Source organism: Dasypus novemcinctus, chromosome 19 (genome assembly GCF_030445035.2).
Source record: "Dasypus novemcinctus isolate mDasNov1 chromosome 19, mDasNov1.1.hap2, whole genome shotgun sequence".
Taxonomy (NCBI): domain Eukaryota; kingdom Metazoa; phylum Chordata; class Mammalia; order Cingulata; family Dasypodidae; genus Dasypus; species Dasypus novemcinctus.
In genome coordinates this window covers 47,613,331-47,636,343 of record NC_080691.1, presented here as the reverse complement: position 1 = coordinate 47,636,343, position 23,013 = coordinate 47,613,331, and the positions used below count along the sequence as shown (strand labels likewise).

Here is a 23,013-nt window from a genome sequence, read left to right as displayed (position 1 = left end):
CCTCCAAAATATTATGCAAAGTGAAAGAAGCCAGAAACTGCATATTGTATGATTCCATTTATATAAAATATCCTATCTATAGAGACGGAAGCAGGTGAGTGGTTTCCAGGAGCTGAGAGGAGGGAGGAATGGGGAGTGACCGCTCAAGGGTACAAGGTTTCTTTTGAGGGTGATGAGAATGTCCTGAAAGTAAATCGTGGTGATGGTTGCACAAGTCTATATACCCTGAAAACTAGTGAATTGTTCACCTGAGATGGATAAATTGTATGGCAATGTGAATTATAGCTCAATAAAGCTATTATATTAAACAACAATAGAAAAGAACCCAGGCTGAGTTAAGCCAGGCTTGGGGCCCCAGCCTGGGATGAGAGCAGCCCCTGGTCCTGCTCAATGAGGGACAGGAACTTGTGATTTCTCCAGGGATTTCCCCCTCAATCCTCCCACCAGCCCAGGGAATCACCCACTTTAAAAAGTAAGAAATATTCTGAGGTCACCCACACCTTCCATTCCAAGGCATGCTGGAGATCCAGGCTCCAGAGCCTACATCCTTTGGGTGAGTCTCAAGTCAAAGGCCCCACCAGTGAGGTCATGGAAAGGGGCTCAGCCCTCGAGCATCTATTAGCTCATTGTAAAATGGATCTGCCAGTAAGGGGCCATTCTGAGCAGGCTGCTGGCTACAGTAGGTCAGGATGCGCACTGCGCAAGTACACACATCCAATAGGCACCGTTCCTGGCTTAGACTTGGTGGCTATGAATACTCGTGGTGGGAGTGATTGCAAGAAGGGGTCTTGCTCTTACAGAATCAGTTTATGATGGCAGTTTCCCAACCGATGTATATAGGATGGCTTGAGAAACAGTGGCCTTTTTAAATTCCTTGGGATTATGGCAGTGGCCCATCTCTTCGGCATCACAGTCAGCAGCGCTTGCAACCATTCAGCCCCTGCCCGGGGCTGGGGGCTCCATAGATGTGATTTCTTTCCATCCTCATAGCTGCCACCTGGGCCAGAGACCGAACAAGGGCCTCAGAGAGCGGCAGTGACACCCCTGCCCCAGTCACACAGCAGCGAGTGGGGAGGGGGCCCAGGCTGCGGCCCAGCGCACTTGAATCCCAAGTCTGTGCCCTTGACCACTGTGCCACCAGGCAGGGTTATCAGGTGTGGATTTGGAAAGACGTGGGGCTTTCTGCCCAAGGCACGTTGGAAAGCCTTGGCTTTTTCTTTTTCCTTCCCTGGCCTCCCCGGAACCCCATCCCCACCTGCTTTGTGGGGCAAAGGAGGGTTTTCTTCAAGCGAGCCCCCATCTGTCACCCATCACCGGTCACTGTCAGATTTGGGGCCTGACAACCCCAGGGAGCTGCGGGCAAGATCGGAAAACTGGGGTGAGCAATGCAGCTGTTTTTAGCCCTGCCCTGCCGGCGCTGTGCTGGAGAGTGTCTGGCTGCAGCGCCTCCTCCAGGTTGGCTGGCCCCAGCTCAGGGACCTGCCAGTCCTTGCTGGAGCCAAGGCTGCAGAATGAGGGACATGAGGGCCCTTCCTCTCAGGCCTTGACCCGGGGCCTCGAGAGGCCTCTCCTCGAGTACTACCGCAACCAGCTTGCCCCCTGCAGAATCGACTATGGACGTGGCCCCTACAGCCAAGGGAACTGCTGTTTTCAGCAGTGAAAGGGCCAGAACGAGATGTGCTTTTTCCCAAAGGAATGGCTGATGAAATGGCCCAGGTTGCGGCTTCCCAGGCCTAAAAAGCCAAATACACCCTCAGGCCACGGGGTACGACTCCCCTGTAGGGGGGCTGGGGAGGGAGTGGGAGCCCTGAGGCTGCTTTGCCTCCCAGATCTCCCACCCTCTGTCCCAGAAGACTCCCCCAGGCAAGAGGCAGTGCCTGGAAACCTGAGGTCTGGTCCTGCTGTGTGACCATGGACAGGTCTCTTACCCTCTCTGGGCCTCTGCTTCCCCCTGCACCAGCCCCACTCCTGGACCAAAGCAGCCTGGCTCAGCAGCTATGGCTGACTGTCTTATGCAGGCTTAGCTTCGGCTGCTGCTCTGTATAGAGGGGTCAGCACTAGCTTCTGGGGTCCCAGTGAGGATTTAAGCATCTTGTTGCATCACACCCAGGCTCAATGAGAGTGAGGAAAGTGAGTCAGTCTGAGCGGAAGCTTCCCTGCCCTGAGTCTTTCTGGGCTCCCCAGGCCTCTTCCCTACACAGCACCCCCCATCTGCCCCTCGGCTCCCTCTTCCCCTCCCAGCTCTGGCAGCCCTGTTCTGTGAACTCTTTGGATGACATCATCTTCCTTCTGCACCAACCCAGGTACCCAGACCGTGTCTCCATCTCCAGGGGCTATGCTGTCTCCCACCGCCTGGTGGAGACACTTGTGACTCTTTGTTAGGTTGAATGAGAACTTTTAGCTCAAGAGTTCTGGGTCCAAGCCAGGCTTTGGGCAGGCGGTTTTGAAGGTTGGTTTTGTGTCCCCACCCCACCACTGTAGGGGAAGGATCATGGGCAGGAAGGCAGATGGGTGCCTTTGGACCCGGCCATGCACAGCCATGGGAAGGAGGGGGGTGGGTGGAGGCAGGGGGGCCCAGGGGACAGAAGCACAGCACTCACCTGCATCCCCACGTGGGATGAAAGCTCAGACAGGTGGCTGGTGGCCATGAATGCTAGTGAGTGGCAGGGGAGACATCCTAGATGATGGGGTGGAAGCCAGAAAGATCTGGGCTGCCTGAAGGGAGGCGGCTGGGTCTGCGGATCGACTTGCGTGGCAGGAAGCCTGGACATACGGAAGATGACACTGGGAGGCCACAGCAGATGGCACAGGAGCCCAGGAGCTGCTGGAGGGTGTCTCGGGGCGGTGCCCAAAGCCAGCGAGCAGCCTGTCCAGCGGTGAGCCTCCACAAGCCTCTTCTCTCTGACTCACTGCCCCCAGCTGAGTTGTTCTCTTGAAAGCCCACCCAGCCTTGCCTTCTCTTATCCCCCACCCCCATTGCAGCCGCCATGTCCCTTCTTCAACCCCACAGACCTAGAATTCCTTGTCCACCTTCCAGCTTCTCCAGGGGCCCAGGGTGGAAAGGGTTGGGCAGAGCCACCCTTCCTGGCTAAGGCCCTGAGTGACTCTCCAGGTCAGCCAGGGCTTCCGGGGCCTGCAAGTGGGTAGTTGGACAACTGCAACCGTGTCTGACCACAGTCAGACACAGCATTGCTTCCCAGGTAGGGGGGGTGTCTTGGGTCACAGGGAGATATGTCTCCTGTGAGCACATCTTGCTTGAGCAGCCTCCCTGCAACATCTACTGAACATCTCTTGTGGGCCCGTCCCCCAGGAAATGCTGGGGGCACAGCAGGGATGACAAGGTGACTGTTCTGGCTTGTGGGGCCTCCTTCATGGGTGGGGAGAAAGCCCAGAGCCAGATGGCCACACCCAAACAGGACAAGTGCTGCAGGAGTCGCAGGAGCACCCAGGAGGGGGGCTCTGCCAGGGGGCACCCACAAAGGTCTACTGGTGTAGGGGCATCCCAGCTGTTGACACAGAGGACAGGCAGTCCTGGGAGAGGACCTGGTACCTGCAGACATCGGTGGGGAATGGAGTGATGGTCGGTAAGGCTGGGGCAGAGACCTGGGGGCAGGTGGGGGACACTGAGGCGGGTGGCCAGGAGCATTGAGGGCCAGGGCCAGAAGTGTGGCCACGGTCCCGTCGGCCCAGGAAGCCAGTATGGCCCTCCTGCCAGGAAGTGACAGGAGAGGACGTGCTTCAGGAAGGTGGTTCCAGCAGGAGAGACAGACAGAGTGCAGGGAAGGAGCAAGGGCATGGGGAAGAGAGACAAGACGTTTTGGCAGCAACAGGGACCAGCTCTGGGAGTCACTTGCTATGCCTTGCTTGGCTGAGGGGGGACAGCTCCCCATGGGACCTGGACAAATGGAAAGCATCTGGCCCAGACGTTTGTTGCCAAATTTTGAGACGCTTGAAGATAATGTGTTCATTGATTCATCGTGTGGAAGTGTCAGTGAAGCACACTCGCGTGATTCTGATGGTGAAAAACAACTGAGTGTCTTGCATTTCCCCTAGGTGGGCTGGTCCCTCAGGCTGCTTCTCCTCCCAGGCCAAATCACAAAATGGGAGAGGCCTGGGCTGTGCCAGTCAGGGCCTGCAGGCCAGAAGGCACCGCAAAGTGGTAGGACGAGGAGAGTTGAATACAAGGCCATTGCAGAGCTGTGGGCTTCCACGGCAGAGCTAGTGAGGGGCACTGTTATCCAGACTCATAGCTTCCATCCTGGGGGCCAAGGGGTGAGGAGGGGAGCTTCCCATGCCCCAGAGACCAGAGCAGCTGTGGCGAAAGCCTCTCCTGCTCGGTGAAGGCTTCTGTTGTGTGCTGCAAACCCCCTCCTCACTAGCACACCCCAAAAGCCACCTGCCCCCTAAGGCTGCGTCTGGTGGGCCAGGCCGGGAAACGCACTGCAGAGAGGGGCCGAGAAAAGCCTTTTTGGGAAACCCTGAGTGTGTCAAGCTCTGTCTACCAGGATGGTCACCACAGTGCCATCAGGATAGCCAAAAGGTGGATATGACCTAAATGCTCTGTGTCTGGGATGGGTTAAATGACCAACGACCCAGGTGTACAAAGAAAAACCAGGCGCTCGACATCCATGCAGTTCCTTAGGAACGCAGATTCAGACGGTGGACCGGGCCTGGGGTTGTTCTGCTTAAACAGCCAAGCAGCAAGCCAGCAAACATGCAGCTGTGCACATGTAGGAAGAGTCCTGAAGGAATCCCATCAACCGTTAACAACGCGCGCTGCTCTATTATGGACTAAACATATTGTGTAATTTCACGGAGTTAATAACTTGAATATGGGTCACCAGAAAATAGAATGAGGTTAGAGAATTGGAAAGCTGAGGGTTAACTTGTGCAGAATTGATAAAAAGGATGTGTGTTAATCTTTGGAAATGAATAGAAAAGGTGAAAGTGCAACATGTTTGCAATGACAATGGTTGAAAGGGGAAGTCTAAGGTCTTGTGTATTACTAGAAGGAAAGCTAAAATATGTAATATGGGACTGTACAGCACAGTGAAACCTCACGTGAAATATGAATATGGGTAATATTGTATAAATAAGACTTTTTTTGAAACAGAGCAAATGCATGTTAATGTTACAAGATGTTAATATCAAGACCAAAAAAAAACCCATTATGCTAAGTGAAAGAAACCAGACACACAGTACTACATATTGTATGATCCATTTATAAAAAATGTAAACATAAATCAATTTATAAAGATGAAATAAGATTAGTGGTTTGTAGGGCTGGGGAAGGACAGAGGGATTGAGAGGTGCTAAGAAGTGTGGAAATTGTTTTTTTGGGGTAATGAAATAGTTGTAACATTTTTGCGGTGATGGATACACAACATTGTGATTATACTAAAAGCCAATGATTGTACACTTTGGATAGATTGTATGGTATGTGAATATATCTCAACAAAACTGCTTTTTTAAAAAAAAAAAGCACACTGCTTACTTCCAGGAAATGTAGTTCCCTGGAAGGGAGACGTTCACTCTCATTTTGCATTTTATACATGATTTTTTTTACAATGGTCATGTCATTCTTTTCAGGGTGTTGATATGGACAAAACAAATGTTTTATACATTAAAAAAAAAAAAAAGGAGCTCAAAATACAGCTAAGGGGGAATAAACAGAAGAAGATGCCAGCGTTCTTCCCAGCTGGTACCTGCTACTTGCAACACGTCAGTGAACAGGTGCCAGTCGACTGGAGTGCGCCAGCCACCACAGGGCTCACCCAGCGGCCGCCCGAAGGGAGCTCACCACCTCCAACAAGAGGGTGGGGACTCCGGATGGAACCCCCTTCCAGTGGAAGGGGCAAAAGCCCAGGGCTATGGAAGGATGGGTGGGCAGGGGGTAGTAAGCAAGGGAGGAGGGGTCAGCGAAGACCCTGGGGGAGAGGCAGCATGAAGGAGTGCTGGCTGGTGGGGGGGTGCCTGGGGCAGAGGGCGGGGAGGAGAGGGGTGCGGTGGTCCTGCCTGTTCTGGGGGTTGTGGGGGGAAGCGGCAGCGAGGGGGGACGTGCTGGACTGCAGAGGGCCTCTAGTGTTCCCCAGAGCCTGGGGACATCACAAAGGAGTACCAAGCGCCTTCTTGTTCCCTAGGCCCTCCCCTGGACAGGCCCGCGGCTGGCGAGGGGCCCCTGGGGGAGAGGGGGAGCAGGGAGGCCACAGGCGCGCCCCCGTGCAGCGCCGGGCTTCAAGGCCCAACCTGAGTCTGGAGTTCCCGCGGTTGGGGGCTGGCAGGGCAGTGTCAGGGTGCAGGGGAGCTGTGGCGAGTTACCCCAGGGATGGCTGGGCCATCTTTTCCGGCTATCTGGAAAGGCCAGAGGCCTGGGTGGTGCGTTCTGCCCACCTCACCTGCTGTCCTGCAGCGCAGAGCCCTGGGGATGGTGGAGACGCTGCAAAGGGCCTGAGAGACCCCCTGGCTCATTCCCCTCCAGGGAGGCACAGGGCTGGCCAGGTCACCCCACGAGTCTGTGGTACAGCAGGCATCAGGGGCCCTGAGGTCCAGACCTGCAGTTTCTATCGAACAACAGGAAATACCCGAGGCAGGGATGGCAGAAGGGTTTTCCCTCGGTGCCGGCTTCAACAAGTCCTGGTTGCCAGTGGGATGTGATGGGAAGGCCTGTGAGGCCACATCAGGGGTGGCTGGGGAAGAGTGCCGGCATCGATTGTTGATGTCTGCCACGGGCAGGGGACATGGGGGTCCTGGGTTTGCTGGCACCTCAGTCCTGAAGTGCCTTGAGGACAGGAGAATGTGCTTGATGAAGGAGCAGGTGGGACTGGCCTTGAGGTGCTCATGGCAGTGTCCCCAGGCCGGATAGTGTGGACCCCCAGGCAGTGTGTGGGGAGGTGTCTTTCCTAGCTGCTGAGGAGCAGCTGAGCCCTGGGGTCCAGCACAGTGGGTGGATGGAGGCGGCCAGCTGGATCGAACCACACCTTGGGGGCAGATGGGGTGCCGGGCTCTGGGGCACCCCTCCCCAGTCACGGAAGCTGATGGCCCTGTGCGTGCGGGGAGGGGAGGCCTCAGACGTGGAGCTCGGCTAGCAGCAGCCCAGGCTGGAGGGCCTCCTGCTGTCCTGGGCCTCAGGGGGACTCCCCTCCATTCCTGTAAAAAGGGGAGAAATAGCTTGGCATCAACCAAGCAGCCTGCAGCTGACCCAGCCCTGGGAGCCTTTCCTGGCCTCTTTGGTGACTTCCTGAAGTCCCTGGGCCGTCCACCAAGGCCCTGGCACAGGTGGAGAGGACTGGGAGGCATTCCGGGGGGTGGAACCGAGTGCGCAAAGGCACAGACACACCTGCGGTCGCCAGGACAAGGCTGCAGCCAAGGCAGGGGTGATGGAGGAAGGGCAGTCCAGAGAGGCGGGGCCGGGTGATAAGGGAAGGAAATGGCCAGGCCTCAGAGAACAGGAGGATGGGGGCGGGGGGCTTTGGACCACCACCTGCTCTCCCAGCCCAGGCCACCATGCCCGTACGCACTGATGAGGCCTCCGTCGCCGACCTGCAGCCGGCCGCTGCTCCTCCTCTCCAGCTCCTGCAGCACCGACTGCTCGAATGCCAGGGCGGCGACACGGCTGAAAAACGCCTTCACGTTCTCCCCTGTGGGCCCAGGGGACAGCATGACTCTGCCTGCTTCCGCCCTGGCCAGCGGATGCCTTTGGGAGGCACGGTGGCTCCCCTCTGGCCCACACGTGGCTGCTTTCCGAGCATCCCCAGGGAATCAAAGTGACCACACGGAGGCCGCAGCCCCGCCCAGCAGCACCCACCCACATGGGGCGGGGGCGCTCATGGGCCTGGCATCCCACCGGCGGTGCCCTCACATCTCTGGGCCTTAGTTTGCTGGCATCTAGTCAACCATTCTCCAGCTGATATTGGGCACCTGTTAAGGGCAGGGTGCATGCCTACCTGCTCTCATGGAACTTTCCAGTTCCTGAGCAGGGGGCCGTCTGTAAGGATGAATGGACCACTGGCCCCCCACCCCCATCAGAGCCCACTGTGCCCTCCCCAGCGCGGAGGTTTCAATCCCCACCACACACACTTTCTTTGTGCAGTTAACAGCCTGCACAGCTGCCCATAGCAGCCCTGTGTGGCCCAGTGAGTGCTCAGTGAACATGGCTGTCACCCTGAGAAAGGAGGGCAGGTTCTCTTGGGGCATGATGGGTGTGGTCAGGAAGGAGCTGGGGGAGCTGGGCAGGGCTGGCTGATGCTGGGCTGGAGGTGGCACTTGCTTCCACCCACGGTGTCCACCCCAGTGCTCCTGCTGCCACCTCACCCATCCCTGGCCACAGCCCACTCCCCAGGCAGATGTCCACTGTCCCCTCACCCTGGGGTGAGGCTACTGGGCCCGATTCCTGAGTCCCCAGAGTCTCTGGGACCTACTATGCACCAAGCATTTCATCCCTCAATGGTCCAAGGTTTTAGAATATTTCCTTCTCTGCATTTTCTAATTCTTCCTCGGTGAATATGTGACTTTTGTCACTTAAAACATGGTCTTGTCAATACAAATAAATTGAGATAGGTGACCTCATCTGGCTTCTTGGATGGGGAGACTGAGGCTCAGAGGCATTGGGCCTCTTGCCTGGTCTAAGGGTGGCTCAGGGGCGGGGAGCCCAGGGTGGTGGGGGCACACTGGGTGGGGCATGGTTGCCCGGGAGTCACATGGCAGTGCTGTGGCAACACCTGGGGAAGGGGCCAGGAGCCCCCAGGTACTGAGCTGTCTTGGTCACATCCCAGCCAGGCCAGTCGCTCTCTTGTGACCTTGGAAGTGGCCTTCTGGGTAGTTGTGAGGGCCCGCCTTGGGGAACGTGGCAGCACAGATGAGTGCTGCCGCTCTCCCATCTGCAGGGCAGGCCCCCTGGTCTCCTAGTGATGAGCTTACTGCTCTAGGCAGTGCTCACCCTGCAGGGCCAGGCTGCCTGCCCCCCATGCAGCGGACCCCTACACCCACCACGGCACCTCAGCCTCAGCCCGACTCACCTGTCTTGGCTGAAACTGACCAGTACTCGGCCTGCATCTCACCAGCCAGGTGCACAGCCGCTGCTTCGGCCTGCTCACACGCCGCCCCTGACTGGGAGAGAAAGGGCCTCGCTCGCCCACCGTCTGCTGGGCCGCCTTCCCACTCGAGCTCTCCCCGGGCAGCCCAGTGTGGGGAGATGCTGCCTGCCTGCAGGTGACACCTCAGACCTCAGGCAAGTCTGAAGGCTAGCTGCTATTCTCTTGTAAAGGGCGTACAGGGCACCCAAGGGCCCCTGGCTTTCAGTTCCGAAGCCCGTGGTTTGGGATGCCACATCCAGGCACGTCAATGCTCCCACACCGTCCTCTGCAGTGTTTCCCGAGGGCTGGTTAAGGCCTTCAGCTCCACTCTGCTCACCAGAAGGTCCTTCTTAGTCCCCACCAGGAAGACGAAGCTGGAGCCTGGCTCATTCTCCCTGAGTGCGTCCTCCAGCCACTGTCTGGAATGCACAGAGGGAGACACGGCTGGGACACTCTCGCCCACCCAGTAGAGCCCAAGGGAGACTGCGGGTGGGGCAGGGAGCCTTGGCCTGTGCTGCCTGAGTGGGACGTGGTCCTGCAGCCAGGAGGGCTCAACTGCACAGGGGGAGTACAAGAGCCCTGGTCAGGGGAGGTAGACACCCACTTTTCATCCATCAACCAGAACAACACCCCAGCCTCCTTCACAGGCTTTGGGAGATGCCAGATGTCAATGCCCCAGAGCAAATGTGAGGCTTGGATCCCATTAACTGGACAGTACCAGGCAGAGGCAGGATGGTCTTCGGAACTGATCACATTGCCAGCTGTCTTGACCACAGCTCTACCCAAGTCAGCAAGTGCCAAACCCTTTGGAGAGGATTGGCCATATACTTTGCAGGCCCAGTGCAAAATGAAGTGCAGCGCTCCTTGCTCAAGATTTAAGAGTTTCAAGATGGCGACGGCAGAGCATGAAACCAAGCACAGCCCTTCTGAGGCACGGCGCAGGTCGGGCGGTCGAAGGCTTGTGGGCAACCAGGTTCAAACAAGCAAGGCCTGCCACGGGCATACCATGCTGCCTGGATTTGGGGAGCCCCAAGTTCTAGACTTACCTAGTGTGCTCCAGAGTCTGCACGTCAGACAGGTCAAAGGCCGTGATGATTACTGGACACAGGGGAAAAGGCCAGGAGTCATCAGTGAGAGGCACGGCCGACAGGGGGCACGCCCTTCCCACAGCCCCTCGGTCCCACCCTCCCTTGGAGCCTTGCCCTCCCCATGACCCTGGGTCCCCCACTCCAGCCCCAGGGTGAGCTGGGTGGGGAGCAGGTGGGTTCTGGCATCAAAGCCACATGTGTGGGAAACTCCACTCTGCCACTTACAGCTAAGGGTGCTCAGGTAAAGGCCTTAACTACCAAAAGCCTCAGTTTCTCTACCTGTAAAGTAGTGAGAACCACCTCTCCCCTTCTCAGGCCTGCTGTGAGCAGCCAATGAGAGCAGACATTTTACGTGCTCTTAGCTCAGGGCCTGAGGCGGGCAGACTTTCAACCTGGGGCAGCTCAGGGACCTCTGTGAGGGCGCTTAGGGACCTCTGGCCTTCCCTTAGGGAAACCACCTCTGGGGAGGTTGGTGGGTGGAAGGCAGTGATGGGGCCGAGGGCGGCGGGGACCCTGTTGGGGTTCTGAGGGGAGCATCTAGAATGGTATACATTCTAGACTGTTCTCTGTTGCTTTCAGGGGTGTGAGACAGGCTGGTTTCCTGAGGGAGAGGGGATGACGCCGGCCCAGCTGCTGCCTGCAGAGGTGTGCCAAACACCTCACGCATCACTGAGGCAGGTGCCATCCAAGGACAGAGAGGCCTGGACACGGCAGGAGCTGGAGCTCAGGCCCCAGGTTGAGGCTTGTCTCCTGTTTCTAGCTTAACAAAAATATGATTTTTATATCACTGCTAAGGAAACATAAATGAGCCTCCTCATTTAAACCTGGTTTTGAGAACTTTAAAGGTACTGTCAAACAATAATAGTAATAAAAATAAAAAACAAAAAGAAAAAAGAAAAAAATAAAATAAAATAAGATAAAATAAAATAAAATAAAAAGATCCTGTCACTTCTCTCACTGAAACCCATTTCAGTCTTCTTCTGGGGTTGGGGGCCAAATGGGGAGCTTGCCCCAGTGCCCAGGCTGCCCTTGGCCGTGGAGGGGAGGGCACCCGCTGGACCCTGCCTCAAGGTGCAGCCCTCCCAGGGTCTGCTGGAGAGGCCCCTGCTCTTCCCCAGGAAGTAACATGGGACTGAGACTGAAAGTGAGCACCCCTTATAGGGTCCCTCAGGGGAGTGACTGCCAGCGCCAGCCCAGGCCCTGTCTCCCGGCCTGGGGAGCCTTCCCGGAGGTTCTCAGATGCCCCTGCTGCACATGGCAGGCATCCCACCAGGGCCTGGCCACTCACCCTGTGCTCCCCGGTAGTATGCAGATGCGATGCACTTGAACTTCTCCTGGCCTGCTGTGTCCCAGCTGCGCAATGGGAGGGAGAGAAAGGGAGACAGAGATGGTAGGTTTCGCAAATCACGGTGGTCTGAGCCAACAGGCGCTGTGGGCTGTGGGCGGGCGGACCCGAGGAAGGCCTGGGCCAACTGCGGCTGCGTGGGTGTTAGGACGTGCCCGCTGCGTGGCAGTTGTTCCCGCCCCTCAACTCCTGATCTCTTCCCAGGGTGCCCTAGAGGGGAATTCCTGGCTGGAGTCAGTGTGTGTGTAGTATTAGCAGCTCCACAGCCTGGGTGAATGGGAGTCGTGGCTCAATCCCTTCGGTGATGCGGGTCAGCCACCTGGTGAGGGGGACTGACTGGAGCTTCAGGCCAGGCCTCTGGCTGTGGTCTGTCACCTGCTCATGGGTGACTGGGCCTCGTTTCACCTCTGGTGCTGCAGCTGGGGGGAATGTTTACCACCCAGGGAGGGGAAGGGTGGGTGGGGAAGTCTACTAGAAACATGGTTTGCATCTCCTGGGCCCCCTCTGACCAGTGAGCTCTCTGGAGCCCCAGCGCCATGGAAAAGGAGGCAAGCATCAATTCGTGAGGTCTGCCTTGGGTGCAGGATAGAAGTCAGGGGCAGACATGCTGAGATCTGCAAGCCCTGGGTTAGACCACAGCAGGAGAGGGAGTAGGGAGGGAGCCACACAGGAGAGTGGGGGGGGTGGAAGGGGGCCATGCAGGAGAGTGGGAGGGCTGGAGACAGGTCCACAGCATCTTCCAGGTGCTGGAGAGGGAGAGGGAAGGCTAGGTCAAAGGCAGGCAGGTTGGCTGCCACGGTGCAAAAGGGCAAGGCCTGGAGAGAGACTCAGGGCTCTTCTGGGGGAAACAAAAGGGAGGGGCTGAAGCCAGTGGGCCACTGAGAAGGGCAGGGAAGCAGACAGAGGCAGGGGCCCCATTTTACAGAAGGGAACAGAGGCTCAGAGGTTGAAAGTGATTTGCCAGGGGCCACCTGGCTGGCCTGGCAAGTGAGATCAAGCGGGGGGCGGGGGGGCGTGCAAGGGGGGAGGGAGCCCAGGAGAGCCGAGCTGGCAGGCTTTGAGGACCTTTCCCCAGATCTGGTGACGAAGACCAGACAACTGTCAGGGAGGAGGGAGTGTCCGGGGACTTGGGGAATGGGGGAACCCTGATTTTATGTTCAACTGGTCTTCTCTGGGTACCATGGGAAGCAGTTGACAATGAGCCACCCACAGGACATGCAGGAAACCGTGCCACCCCGCAGCAGCAGTAACTCACATCTGGAGGCTGTAGGGGATCCCAGCGATCTCAAAGCGCTCAATTTCGAAGTCCACCCCGATGGTGGCCTTGTAGTCACGGTCAAAAACATTCTTACAAAACCTGTGGGAGATGAGGAGGCCGCCAGAGAGGCATCTTTACAGAACTGTTCACGGAAGCTTTGCCCCTAGCAGTAAACATCTGGAGGCAACTAAAAGTATAACAATGGGGGAATCAAGGTGGTCCAGGGGCACCAGGGGGCTGGGCCCCAAGAACAGCATCGGGGAAGGGAGGTCACAGGGACCCAGAAGGCAAACACTCCAAGCGAGACAGAGGAGAAATAAACCTCCATGTGCCAGGAGAGCCACAGAGGTGTAAGCCAGCCTCACTCCGTGCTGGTCAACCCTGCACGCCTGGCCGACCCTACCTGTCTCCCCAATTCTCAAGTACACCCCCCACTTCTGGCTCCCACCAGGCGGGGCTGGTGTAGCTCCCAGCAACTGCTCTCTACGTTATCCGGGCATCCCAGGCAGCTCGGCGCTGCGGGGAGGTGTGGCCAGCTGGCGGAGGACCCGCCGTACCTGTGGATGAGGCTGGTTTTCCCGACGTACAGGTCGCCAACGACGACCACCTTGGAGAGTTTGAGCCTGTGGGTGACACATCCATGTTGCTCCCAGGCACGGTCGGATGAGCGTCCTCAGTCACACGCAGGCACCCTCTATCTGTGCACTTTGAGGGGCAGCCACCCCTCAGACCTGGACATGGGGCGGCCACCCCTGCTAAGACACTGTCTCCACCACCCCCCTCAGAGGAGAAGGCAGGGAGTAGGGCTACATGTGTTCTGGGGACCTACCCTGCAGCTTGGCCAAAGTCCCTGTCTTGGGTCACGGACTGGGGGGAGCAGAGAGAGAAGCCCAGTGGGGGGATGGTAGCCAAGAGTCATGGGTATGGCTGAGCATTGGCGGGGGCGGGGCTGCCTGGAGCCTGGTTGAGGTTGCTGCTGCCGAGTAGACCCAGACAGGTTGCAGGGAGACAGGGCTCCAGGGGGCAGGCCAGCCATCTGCTTCCGGAAGAGGCCCTGCTCTCCTTGCATCACCCCTAGGACTGGATGCTGTGTGGGGTCCTGCTTTTTCCAAGTATGAACTCCCTGACTGCCCATGAGAGTCAGACAGGCCAAGGGTAGGTCATGGACAGGCCTTGGGGTCTGCACATCTGGACTGGGGTTTGAGGCAAATCAGCTCTGCGGTTCCTGGGCGGTGGCTGCCACCCTCACTCTGCCAGAGTGTCTTGCAGTCCACTTCTGCACCCTGTTGCTTATGATCTGAGTTTTCACAGTTCAGGCCAAAGGAGCGCTGCCTCTGCCTCTGCGTCACCTGGCAGCCCAGGCCAGCAGGTCTGTCCACAGGGACAGCGGCTATGACTATCCTGCTCCCAGGTGGCCCTCTAGTTCTGAAACAGAACTACGCCTCAGATGGAGGTATAAAGGTACTGCGAGGGGTTGTGGCGGAGACCCTCTGTGCCTCAGTCTCCCCACCTCTGTTGTGAGAGGTCAGGGAGGTAAACTGCTGAGAAGCCTCGTCACAGAACCGGTGCTCCCAAACCAGTGGCCATTATCTCACCCCACAGCTGCTTCGGTCATCCTGACCTGAGCCTTACTTTGGGCAGCCTTGGGGAGCACCCAGCAGGACACCCCACCCCTGTGATATACCTATGAGCTCCGCCCACTCCCAGAGCAGACTATGAGCTCCTTGAGATGAGGGGTGAGGGCAGAGCCCTGGACTTGTTTGTTAAGAGGAGAAGGGACTATTGTCCCTGTGCCAGGCAGGGCCAGGGGTGGTTGTGGCAGGGACAAGAAAGGCACAGCCCCTAGCTGGAGGTCTAGCAAGGGGAGCAACAAACCACAGTTCCATGGGGCAAGTCCTTGGGATACAGGAACACACAGGAGGGGTGCCCACACAGCCCGGTTTGCAGGCCAGTGGCAGAGGGGGACTTCTGGAGGCCACCACACTTATGCTGGTAGCTGGAGGGAACGCAGGCTGTGAGGGGAGCAGGAGAAAAGCGTGCCCAGGCCTCAGGCTGCAGAATCACACGCATGGCTTACAGAGAATGCAGAAAGGGTTCCACACAGCAGAGCCAGGAAAAAAAGCCTCAGTTGTTTTCAGGCCTGTAGTGGGTAGCCCTGGCCTTAAGTGCTTCATTGGGTCAGTCTTTCATTCACTCATTCATCTCTTCCTTCCCGCCCCCAGGCCCTCGGTGGCACTCACCCCACTGTCCCTGTGTTCCTGCGCTGGCAGGCTGTGCTGACCTGCCCGTGGAAGTGCTCTTTGAGCTGCAGGCAGGCGGCAGGTGTGTACCACTGCAGAGACAGACAGACAGACAGGCACATTATCCTGCCGAGATGCAGCTCCGTCACCTGCAGGCAGGGAGGTGGCAGCTCATCTCCAGCGTCCCTCCCAGCCCGAACCGTGAGTTCAGCCTCATGGTGCTTTCCCTGACCCCTGGGTCACATCCGTCTTCTGTCCCGTCAGTTGCCTTGGGACTCTTGGGTAGGAAGAGCAGCAAGGGGGCTTGAGCCAGAGCCCAGAGCTCAGAGCAGGGACTCAGAGAGAGCTGGGGGTGGCCGTCCCCTCACTGGGTATGTGTGGGTGGCCTCTGCCTTCTCTGGGTCTTAGGCTTCTGGGGGCAAAACGAGAAGCTCCTCCCATACTTTCTATGGACAGACGATACCACTTTGGTTTTACTAGTCCATTTGTCTGTGCTTGGGAAAAGTCCTGGAAGGCACTTGACTGTCTTCCACATTTCTTGGAGACAGAATGGACAATGGTTTAAGGGCATGGGTCAGGAGGCCTGTGTCCTCCCCTCAACCGCTGTGTGACCCCAGGCCCTTGCCCAGACTTCTCTGAACTGTAATGTCCCCATCTATAAAACCTCAGGATCATAGGGGCATAAATGAGAAAATGTTTGTAAAGCCATTGGCCCAGGACCAGCCCGGCACATCTTAAGTGTTCAATAAATGTGTGTGGCTGTTAAGATGTGGTGGCACACATTGTGCATTCATGTTATAATTTGGAAAAGATGAAGTTAAACCTACTAAAGGTGACTGTCGTTTCTTGCTCTTAGATTGGCAGAGGCTGAGAAAGGACTGTGGCGAAGATGTGGGGAGAGGGTGCTGCTGTGTAGGACAAGGGTCCTTCACCACCCATGGTGGTTCCCCCCCACCCCCCCAGACTCTTCCCTCCCCTCGCCCCCTGGGTTTCTTCTGGGCCCTCAGGCAGCAGAGGTGGGCTCTGCCCAGGCTCATCTGTGCACCAGCTGGGATTGAGGCATTAGGGACATGGAAGGAGCCAAGCCTCAGTTTCCTCATCTGTGAAGTGGGGATTCTCACAGCAGTACCTATTAACGTGGCCTTTGGAGGATGAGGTGGGTCATGCAGGCACGCAGCTTAGCGCAGACTCCCACATTCATGCAGAAAGGTGTCAGCGACCTCATGAAAAAGCTGGCTGCAGAGAAAACCCAACTTCCTGTCGACTTCCATGACACCTTCAAGCTGGGGTTCAGCCTGGACACTGTGATCACTGGGGGAGTCACACTGTTCTGGACTGACTGGAGAAGTGTGGTAAGGAAGGCTGGGCAGGGAAACTGAGGCACTCATAGTAAAGGGAAGGCCTTTTCCTGCCAGAACTCTGCTATCCAAGACCTCCTGGATCAAAATGAGTTCTCAGGTTTGATGCACAAAATGAACTTGGCCAGAGCTGGCCCGTGATCCCTGACTAATGCAGGTATGACTAATGCAGGCAGGGGCGTGAGAACCTCAAGGCCAACTTTACCTTGTCCAGCTGTGTGATGCCAGGCAATGCTCCCTACCTTTCTGAGCCTCATTGTCCTGTACTGTAAATGTAGTCAGTGATGGCTAATTTCATGTGTCAGCTTGACTAGGTTATACTGTTCCCCTGTTTGGTGAAACAAGCACAGGCCTGTGAGGGCATTTTGTAGGTGATATGCATTTACATACAGGTGATTGCATCTACTGTTGACTGCATCTAGAGTCAACAAAAGAGATTGTCCTCAGTGATGTGGGGAGTCTCCTTTTCCAATCAGCTGTAGGTCTGAAAAGCCAGAACTGAGGATTTCAGAGGTTGGAAAGAAGACTTTCTGCCTCAAATTCAGTCAGCCAGCTTCCTCTGGGAAAAGTGGCTTTGCTTTTTTTTTTCTTGCAGAGTCACCTTTATTGGAACTTCCGGCTCACAGCCTACACTATGGACTACGGATTTGCCAGCCCTCGTAGTTGCACAAACCAATTCCTCATAATAAATCTCTTTATAAACATACATATACACATAACCTCTCAGTTCTTTTTCCCTGGAAAGCCTTTACTAACACAAGGTACTCATCCAGTGAGACCTGTACTGGCTTCTCTTCCTTTTGGTTCATTAAACACAAGTCTCCATCATCCCGTTTCCATTGTCAAGTTCCTTAGGGAAGGCTGGGGCCTCCTTTGCGGTTAAAAGCCCTGGGGGAGTTGTTCACAAGTCTGAAGCACAGAGGCTTTCTCTGTGAGCGCTAAGATAAGGATGGAGAAGGAACTTCAGGGGGACAGTAGAAAAGGGGATAAAATGACCATGGGCCCCATCCACCTGGAACCTGGAGCCGACTCTTTCCTCCTTACCAGCCTGGATGCAGAATTCTCCCACTACACCATCCCAAGCCACACGGAGGGCAACCACCAATAGTAGTGTCTTATGTACCCTGCCAGAAATATCTCATGCGCGTATAAACTAACACATACCTTTCTTTCGCTGCCCCCTCCCACCTCCTTCTTTTGGATGCATGGGTGTGTCCTGCATACATGCCTATCCACAGTCCCATTCCCTGAAGGTTTACTTAGCCTGGGAGGTTTCTTTCTTCCTCATGTCTTTTGCTATATAACCAGCCCCCTCTTTGCCCTCTTGGAGGACGTATTCATTGTATCTGCCCTTCTATTTTTACAAACAGTGCTGCCCTACCTGGCCTTGTATAAAACTTACACGTGGGCCAGGAAACCTACAGGATAAATTCTTAGAAATGGAATGGCTGGGTCAGAAGTCAGCAGAAACTGCAAGGTCATAATTGGTTGGATTCCATTAATATTGGATGTCAGTGCAGACAGCAGAAAGCTGAGAGTTTTCAACAGGAACTGAAGGGAAAATATTAAGGGGGAGAGCCCTGGATATGGGGTCAGAAACAAAACCTGTGCCCTTGACCCCTCTACCACCTTGCCTCCTGGGGTCACCGTTAATGCACTAGACCATCTTGGGCAAGCCAGTGCCAAGTCTCCCAGCTGCTCAAGGAAGTCCGGTAAGTCCTTGCTTTATTTGCAGGTGGTGGGTGCAGGTCAAGGAGAAAGCTGGAATCAGGAGAGCAGGGCAGATGTAAAGAGCTGGGCTGGTGACTGTCTACCTTGGGGAAGCTGGCGATGATGCGGTCCCGGCTCACTGGGGGCCCCAAAGGTGTCAGGGGGGACTTCATCCTTCCAGAGTCCTGTGGGCCCAACCAGGGGAAAGGGAGTTAAGGGACGTGTAAATCTCTGAGGACCCACCCACGAAAGTTTAAGCCTAACTTTTCAACAGCTTTAAAAGCAGACCCAAAGGGCAAAGGTCATCTGGACACAGAAAGCCTGGTTGCCCCTCTCAGTTTGCAGGCAGTCAGTAAGTTTTGGGGGGGACCCAGCCTGCCCGGGAGTGGGAAAACCCGGGTCTCCTCCTGACAGGTGAGCTCTGGAGGGCTCCTCCCTCTCTGAGCTCACCTGGCCGGGTGCAAAGCATGGCTCAAAGCCGAGCTGGGGATCATAGCCGGGATGGTGGAGGGAGAGCCGGCAGGAGCCCTGCTCCGGCTCACGAGCCTTTCCTAGGAACTCCCTCTCCCCCGGTGGACTCTGAGTTCATGGATCCGACTGAGCTCTCCTCTAGGCCCAGCATGGGCGCTCAGGCAATGAGGCGGCCCGGGGCCGCAGGCCGCGTTCAGGTTAGGGGGAAGAGGGAGACCGCGGCGCCCTCCCGACCGCGGACTCCGGGACGAGCTCGCGCTGGGGATGGCGGAGGGTCGGACAGAGGGCGGCGCGTGGACTCACCCGCGGCGGCTGTGGGGGCTGGGGGCTCCGCGAGGCCTGGACTGGCTCGGTCCCGCGGCGGCGGCCACCATGGCGACCAGGCCAAGGGGGACCGGCGGCGTCGGGCGGGGCCCCGGCGGCTCGGGGGCGGGGCCCCGGCGGCTCGGGGGCGGGGCCTGACCGCGAATCGACTGGAGCACGCGGCCTTCAGGGTCGATCACCATGGCAACGAGAGCCTCGCCGTGACAACCAGCGCCAGACAAATCCTGTAGTCCGTAGGCGGCGTCTGGGCGGGCCTACCAGCCGGGAGACTTGAGGACGCGTCGGAGCGCCGTGATCACAGTGGCAACGAAGGTGCGGCCGGATAGGTGGGCGGGGTCGGGTTCCAGGCGGCTAGTGGGTGGAGCCTGGGCCCAGGGGCGTGGCATGGGCGGGGAGTGGGCGGGGCTGATCTTGGGGGGTTCGCCCACGCTGTCCGCGCCAACCATCACCGTGGCCATGGCTCAAACCAGTAGAGATTATAGGGAACCTTTAAATATCTATTTTCATCGTATATTAAATGCAGTATTTTCTGGTTAACCAAATATTTCGAGTTTCTCTTGATCTGTTGCACTGAGGAATATCGAGGATCCCCTGACACCTTTCTTTCACACCCTACAGTTGTAAATCCTGTAGGTTCTACCTTCACATTTTGTCCAGCATTCGTTCTCTCTTCCCTTCTTTCACTGGCATCGTTCTAGTACAGGCCATCTTCCTCTTTCCTTAACTGGTCTCCCTGGCTTTCACCCTTGGTTCCTCCACTCTATTCCCATCTCAGCGGCTTCAGTAAAATACAAATCATGTCAGCCCTCGGCTCCAAACCGTCCAATGCCACCTCATATCTCTCACATTAATAAAGTCTTTACGACGGCCCAAAAGACCCCACGTGGTTTGCCCCCGCCCCATTTCCTCTCCTACCGCCTCTACTGCTTCATGCACCCCCTCCTCTGGTCTCCTTGCAGTTCCTCCAACACGCCAGGCCTGGCGTGCTTTGCCCCCCCAGATGCCCACATAGCTCTCTCCCTCCCCTCCTGCAGGGCTGTGCAAATGTCACCTCTCCATGAGGCTTCCCCTAACCATTCTGTGGAGGGTTGAATTGTGTTCCCCCAAAAGATCTGTTGGAGTACTAACCCCCAGGACCTTGGAATACAGTCGCTGGAGAGGTAATTAGTTATATTAAGCTGAGGTTAGGGGAAGTGGACTTGGCCAGTGGTTAGGGCGTCTGTCTACCACATGGGAGGTCCGCGGTTCAAACCCTGGGCCTCCTTGACCCGTGTGGAGCTGGCCCATGCGCAGTGCTGATGCGCGCAAGGAGTGCCCTGCCACGCAGGGGTGTCCCCCGCATAGGGGAGACCCACGCGCAAGGAGTACGCCCCATATGGAAAGCCGCCCAGCGTGAAAGAAAGTGCAGCCTGCCCAGGAATGGCGCCGCACACACAGAGAGCTGACACAGCAAGATGACACAACAACAACAACAAAACACAGATTCCCACATAGGGGGGCCACACGTGCAAGGAGTGCACCCCGTAAGGAGAGCTGCCCAGTGTGAAAAAAAGTGCAACCTGCCCAGGAATGGCGCCGCACACACAGAGAGCTGACGCAGCAAGATGACGAAATGAAAAAGAGACACAGATTCCGGGTTCCACTGACAAGAATACAAGCGGACACAGAAGAACACACAGCGAATGGACAGAGCAGACAACTGGGCGGGGGGTGGGGCGGGAAGGGGAGAGAAATAAATAAAAAACAAATCTTAGGGAAAAAAAAGTAAGTGGGGGAAGCAGATTTGGCTTAACTGATAGAGCATCTGCCTACCACATGGGAGGTCCAGGTTTCAAACCCAGGACCTCCTGACCCATGTGGTGAGCTGGCCCATGTGTGGTGCTGATGCGCACAAGGAGTGCTGTGCCACGCAGGGGTGCCTGCCACATAGGGATGCCCCACATGAAAGGAGTGTGCCCTGCAAGGAGAGCCACCTTGCGTGAAAAGAACGCAGCCTGCCCAGGAGTGGCGCTGCACACACGGAGAACTGACACAGCAAGATGACACGACAAAAAAGAGACACAAATTCCTGGTGCCACTGACAAGAATACAGGCAGACACAGAAGATCACACAGCAAATGTACACAGAGAGCAGACAGCAGGGAGGGGGGGGAAGGGGAGAGAAATAAATTTTAAAAATAATAACTCTTTAAAAAAAAAAGTAAGTGGTACTTGGGGAATGGATGTGACTCAATCGGTTGAGCACCTCCTTCCCACACGAGAGGTCCCAGGTTCAGTCCCCAGTGCCTCCTGAAAACAAAAACCAAACAACAAGCAAACAAACAAAAAAACCTCAGGGGAGCCAATGTGGCTTAGTGGTTAAGCGTTGACTTCCCACGCATGAGGAGGTCCTAGGCTCACTCCCTGGTTCTGGTACCATAAAATAAACAAATAAATAAATAAGTGGGACTCATGAATTGTACACTTGAAATGGTTAAAGGGGGTGCATTTTAGGTTATGTGAATTTTACCTTAATTAAGAAAAAGTGAATCATATTTGCTTGTATAAAAATTATGTCTAGAAAGCTACCAGTGGTTGCCTCAGGGCAGGGCAACCCATTGGTTGGAGACCCAGAGGGGAGAGAGACATTTTACTTGCACACTTTTTGAATTTTCCTCAAAAATGCATACTATGCCTACTCAAGAAATATCTAAAATGAAAAGAAGCAATTTGGGACGCAGAGGATACAATAAAAACCCTCCTCTCTGTCTCTCCAGGTCAGCCCTGATATATTTTCATGTGCTTTGCTGTCTCTCCCACAGATACCTCTTCCTTTCTGCCTGGGACCGTTTGAAATTCTTTTATGAATCCTAAAAAGAAAAGGATTATGTTTTTGAATTAATCCATTCCTGCAGCTGTGAGACCCTTTTGATTGGACTATGTCAGGGAGGTGTGACTTTTTATCAGATTCTTTTGCTGGGTCTGATAAAAAAGGTAGAGACACAGTGAGAGACACACAGGCAAGAAGGAGCTCTACCTTTTTGAGAGAAGGGACTCCAGATTTGCCCACAGCTGCAGAAAAACAGAGATGCCTCAGGAGGCAGAGAGAGGTCCTGGAGTCTGGAACCAGCAGAACAGAGAGGCAGGGAGAGAGGCCCCCGAGGGGCTGGGCCCACGGAGCAGCTCATTTAGCTGAGGAAAGGAGCCCTGCCATGTGCCTGGTCCCCACAAGGCAAGATACCAGGATCAACAGTAGCTGACTGGTGAGAAAGCATCTCTGATGGTGCCTTGATTTGGATATTTCACAGCCTCAGAATTGTAAGCTTCTACCCTAAATAAAATTCCCTTATAAAAGCCAATCCAGGGGAACAGATGTGGCTCAACCAATTGGGCTCCTGTCTACCATATAGGAGGTCCAGGGTTTGATGCCCAGGGCCTCCTGGTGAGGGCAAGTTGGCCCACATGGCCAGCTGGCCCACACGGAGTGCCGGCCCACGCGGGAATGCCACCCCATGCAGGAGTGCTGCCCTGCATAGGAGTGCTGCCCAGCGCGGGAAAGCCACCCCACACAGGAGTGCTGGCAGATGTGGAGAACTGGCACAGCAAGATGATGCAACAAGAGATACAGTGGAGAGAAAATAAGAAGATGTAGCAGAACAGAGAGCTGAGGTGGCGCAAGAGAGAAATTGTCTCTCTCCCAGTCTGTAAGATGCAAGGATCGGTTCCCAGAGCCACCTAATGAGAATACAAGCAGACACAGAAGAACACACAGTGAGTGGACACAGAGAGCAGACAATGGGGGTAACGGGGGTGGGGGGAGAAATAAATAAAATCTTTTAAAAAAATAAAAATAAATAAAAACCAATCCATTTCTGGTACTTTGCATTAGGAGCCCCATGGCAAATTAAGACAATGCTCAAGGATTCTTGCTGTAGTGTTGGCCTCTGATTGGAGTCAAACAACCTGCAGTGACAGGAGATTTACACGCCTACCATCTACTGACCTTAAACTGCATAATTCTGAATGTAATCCTGTCTGAGTAGTATGCATTGGGCTTCTAGAGCTCATCAACAAAATTAATTTCCTTAATTCATGGCTGTTGATAAGCTACCTGAGTCTCTGAGCTAATTTCTTTTTGGAAAGTGTGAGGTGTGTAGGGTTAGATGGCT

The 23,013-nt window shown here is 55.7% G+C and overlaps 1 protein-coding gene across 1 annotated transcript; it reads right to left on the bottom strand.

Annotated features, from left to right (window-relative positions):
* Positions 1 to 5,206: 5,206 nt before the first annotated feature.
* RAB36 (RAB36, member RAS oncogene family) lies at positions 5,207 to 19,148 on the bottom strand. The gene is made up of 11 exons (XM_004467700.5): positions 18,845 to 19,148; positions 18,175 to 18,255; positions 15,003 to 15,094; positions 13,320 to 13,385; positions 12,760 to 12,861; positions 11,448 to 11,512; positions 10,118 to 10,169; positions 9,409 to 9,490; positions 9,015 to 9,105; positions 7,518 to 7,637; positions 5,207 to 7,146 (listed from the first exon to the last, which is right to left on the bottom strand). The coding sequence occupies exons 2-11, from the start codon at positions 18,241 to 18,243 to the stop codon at positions 7,082 to 7,084; spliced, it is 804 nt and encodes a 267-aa protein (XP_004467757.1). The 5' UTR covers positions 18,244 to 18,255; positions 18,845 to 19,148; the 3' UTR covers positions 5,207 to 7,081.
* Between the last annotated feature and the right edge of the window lie 3,865 nt (positions 19,149 to 23,013).

What these genes read in the sequence shown, in the direction of transcription:
- RAB36 (XM_004467700.5), bottom strand. Translation starts at nt 18,243, where the DNA reads ATGAAGTCCCCCCTGACACCTTTGGGGCCCCCAGTGAGCCGGGACCGC. An exon ending in AAAACCAGCCTCATCCACAG is followed by an intron (nt 12,862 to 13,319) that starts GTACGGCGGGTC and finishes CATCTCCCACAG; the next exon opens with GTTTTGTAAGAATGTTTTTG. An exon ending in ATACTACCGGGGAGCACAGG is followed by an intron (nt 10,170 to 11,447) that starts GTGAGTGGCCAG and finishes CCCTGTGTCCAG; the next exon opens with TAATCATCACGGCCTTTGAC.